General features: G+C 56.0%; 1 protein-coding gene across 1 annotated transcript in view; it reads right to left on the bottom strand.

Annotated features, from left to right (window-relative positions):
• PSPN (persephin) overlaps window positions 1–1264 on the bottom strand; it is a 1832-nt gene extending 568 nt beyond the window's left edge. The window contains 1 exon segment of the mRNA XM_014584935.2: window positions 78–1264. Coding sequence (XP_014440421.1) covers window positions 78–212 — 135 coding nt within the window. The 5' untranslated portion in view covers window positions 213–1264.
• Window positions 1265–4034: the final 2770 nt, after the last annotated feature.

Below are 4034 nucleotides of genomic sequence, written 5' to 3'. Positions count from 1 at the left end.
ACGACCGACAGGGTCTGGGCAGGAAGGGGCTGGGGAGTCCCACAGGGGCCCTAGGGGTCCTTACCCAGCGGTGGCCTCCAGGGTGCCCCGGCCTCCTCGGCCTGTCCCAAGAACTCTCCGTGTGCCACCGGGGCCCCCTGAGCATCAGGGCCCAGGCCCAGCTGCAGGGACAGGAGCAGCAGGGCGCCGACCAGGACTCCCCCTGTGGTCATGGTGGCGCGAAGGTTCCTGGGGTGGGGGAGCCCCAAGCCCTGAATTTATCCTGCCTGGGCCGGGGAGATAACCTCTTCACTGCCAGCCAAAGGCCCCTGTGTCCTCAGGTCCAGGCATCCAACCCCTTCTGCCCCCGTCCTCCTAGAGTTAAGGGCTCCCCTCACCACACCCCAGCATTCCAGACCCGTTTCCGACGCCCCTGACGCCCCCTGATTTACGAGTGTCGCACCAGCCGCCAGAGCTGAGGCCACGACAGGCAACCAAGGTCCCCACCCCACCTGCTGTCTGGAAGGAGAGGCCAGGGGCTTCGTGGGCCTCCCAGTGGAGCGCCCCACCAGGGAGGCAGCGTGCCAGGGCTCAGGACCCACTGTGGCATGTGCCAGGAAGGGTGGCTTGGCAGGTGGGAGTCAGGAATCCATCATGGCTCCCACCGGAGGATTAGGACATCATGCCCTGTCTCCGGGCCTGGCAAGCCAGCAGCAAAACAGGAAAAGGGAGAGGCCCAGGGACTGCTAAGGCTGGGACTCCTGTCCCTGGAGGCCAAGCCCAGTCCCGGGGTCCCGCAGTAACGGGGCCCGACCCTGAGTGGCAGGACTGAGGCCACCGCAAGTCCTAGGGAGACAGGGGCTCTGGTGGCTTCACAGGTAACCCCGGGGGGCCCCGGGGGAGCAGTCCTCAGTATGGAGCCTGGCATGGCGGAGCTGCCGTGAGCTGGGGCCGAGCAAGCCCAGAGGGTTCGCCTGCTACCTGCCGGACAAAGTGCTCGAGCCCACGCAAAGGAGAGCAGCAGGTCGAGGGCAAGGTGGTGGCACAGCAGTAACACAGCTGGACCCAGAGGGGCAAGGTCCCAAGGTCCCCTCCTGGGATCCCCCGGGCATACTGGTCCCAGCTGCCCAGGACTGCGGGGATAGTAGCGTGGAGACCCTATGGAGGTGCCCTACCCTCCCAGGAGAGCAGGGGTTAAAACTTGGCACCCTTGGGGCCAACAGTTGGCTTAATGGCTATGTCCCTGGACTCCCATGTAGTCAAAAGTGGTTCAAGTCCCGGACTCAGTGGCTTAAACTTACGGCTGGGCACACAGCGGGCGTGCCCAAGATCCTGAGAGGAGAATGGAGGAGAAATAGGTATTTCTCGCTCTCTGTCTGTCTTTCTGGAGAGTGCACATACCCCATAGCAAAAACCTTGTCAATTCATTCCACGGAGCTGCGCCAAGGAGCAAGGGTTACTCGCTGGTTTTTGTACTGGTGACTACTGGAAACCATGTAAACTCCATCCACAGGGGATTTGCTTTAGTGCCGTCGTTGTGTGTGTCTAGCAGTACTGACCCAGGTTAAAAACAAAAACAAAAAAACAATTGGGGGACCAGCAGATGGCATGGTGGTTACATCACTGGACTCCCAAGTAGTCGACTGTGGTTCAAATCCTAGAGCTGGCAGCTTGAAACTCACACTGGGGCCACGCATCCTGGGGTGGGGGAGCCCCGAGGATGCGTGTGTGCCCAAGATCCCGAGTGGAGAATGGAGAAGGGATTGTAGCCTGGCCATCAGCTCTGGGGGGTGATTTCTCTTTTTCTCTCTATGGCGAGCACATGCACCCTAAGGCAAAAACCTCTTTAAAAAAAAAAAAAAAAGGATAGGAACCACCCATAATAAAAACACAGACCTACGGCCAGCGGGCGTCATGGTTAAGGCACTGGACTCCCACAGAACAGGCTGCCATTTGAGTTTTGAACCTGGTGGCTTGCTTTCTCACTTTCTCTTCCTCTCTGGTGAGCACACATACCCCATAGCAAATTAAACAAACAAACAAAAAAAATGAAATTAAGTAATTCTTTACAAAAAGAAAAAACAGACCTAGGACCTGAATACAAGGTCCTCACTTCTAACCACTGGGTTACTGTCCTAGCTCCTAGCAGTGAGGCCTTAGACCCAGGTCCACACAGCGAGGACAGCAGAGGCGAGACCCCGCCAGAGCAAGGGGCGAGGGCTGCTTTCCTGCTGCCCAAAAAGGCCTGGCGGCAGGCCTGGGAAAGAGGTCGGGCTGAGGCCGGACATTCCTAGGAATTAGCCTGACACTCCAGGTATTCGAGCTGGCAGCCAAGGCCTGCGGAGTTTTCCACCTGCAGTTTCCAGCCGTGGGCAGGACAGATGCCTGACATCCTACCCCCCTGGCAGGTCACTTGCAGCAGGGTTTGAAAGTGGCACTGAGCCAGACCCCACTTCCAGCCACATGACTGTCCGAAAATCAGGAGGCATCGGCTCCAGGACACCCGGTGATGCTGGCTGAAACTGGGTGCTGCGGTGTGGATGCCCCCCTCCCCATTCACGTGCTAGGATTGCTCGTGATGGATTGAGAGTGAAGCCGACTCTGGCATTAAAAGGTGGGGCCTCTGGGGGAAATCCGAATTAAGACCTAGAGCGGGGTCCCCCATGATGGAAGCCTGGTAGGTTTATTTTTTGGAGAGGTTTCTGCTATAGGGTGCATGCACTTGCTGGAAAGACAGAGAGAGAAAACAAGAAATCACCCCTCGGGGGATGGCCATGCCACAATCCCTTCTCCTCCATTCTCCTCTCGAGATCTTGGGCACACATGCACACGCACCCGGTGTGAGTTTAAGCCACCGGGTCCAGGATCGAACCGTGGTCAGCCATGTGGGAGGCCAGTGACATAGCCATCATGCCAACTGCTGGTCCTGGAAGCCTGGTAGGTTTATAAGGAGAGGGAATAGGGACCAGCAGATGGTGTAATGGTTATGTCGCTGGACTCCCACGTAGTCGACCACAGTTCAAGCATCAGATCTAGGAGCGTCTAACAGACCAGGCGTGTGCGCACACGTGTCTAAGATTGAGAGAATGGAGAAGGGATTGTGGCGTGGCCATTCCCCCTGGCGGCTGCTGTCTCTCTCAGCCCCTCCGACAAGCACATATGCCCTATAGCAAAAAAATCTCTCTTTAAAAAATAAGAAAAAAGAGGGAGTAAGACACTGGCTAGACTCAGGGTGAGAGCTGGACCCCACACAGCTAACGGCACAGTAGTCCCGGCACGGCCAGCAGGTCGTAAGATTAAAGCAGCTGCATCGTAGATCACCAACCTGTCTGCGTTCCAGACCAGGTGGCTTGAGGACCATGCTGTCACACATGTGTGTGCCCCAAATCCAGAGGTGGAGACATGATGGCAGCATGAGTATCCCCCCTCGGGGCCGAGTTTTCACTTTCCCTGCCTCTGTCTCAGTCCAGCGTACTCTATAGCAAAAACTACAAGGGATGGGGCCAGCAGGTGGTGTGGTGGCTAAGGGTGCTGGGCTCCCACGTAGCTGACTGTGGTTCGAGTCCCAGACCTGGTGGCTGGCTCTCTCACTTGCCCTCTCCCTCTTGCTCTGTCCCTCTCTGGTCAAATTTTAAAATAAATAAAGTTAAATAACTCTTAAAAAACTAGCAGAAGGGATGGCAACATAACTACACCCCCTTCAGGAGTGCTCTCCCATCTGCCTGGCTCTCTGGTGAGCGTGTGCGTCCTCTGGCATGTTTATTTATTTTTTTTTTAAGAGAGATTTTTGCTATAAGGCACATGTTCTTGCCGGACAGAAAGCAAGAAATCGCCCCATGGAGATGGCCACGCCACAATCCCCTCATCTCCGTTCTCCTCTCAGAATCTTGGGCACACGTGCTCATGCCTGGCATGAGTTTCAAGCCGCTGGATCCGAACTATGGTGGATCACGTCGGAGTCCAGCAACGGAACCGTTCCTCCATCTGCTGGTCTCAGGCCAATTTTTCAAAGTTTTTTTTTTTTTTTTTTTTTTTTCTTTAGTGCTTTCTCTCTT

This window comes from Tupaia chinensis, unplaced genomic scaffold, assembly GCF_000334495.1.
Source record: "Tupaia chinensis unplaced genomic scaffold, TupChi_1.0 Scaffold148210_1, whole genome shotgun sequence".
Taxonomy (NCBI): Eukaryota; Metazoa; Chordata; class Mammalia; order Scandentia; family Tupaiidae; genus Tupaia; species Tupaia belangeri.
The sequence above is the reverse complement of the archived record's forward strand: the minus strand, read 5'-3'. Positions and strand labels throughout refer to the sequence as shown.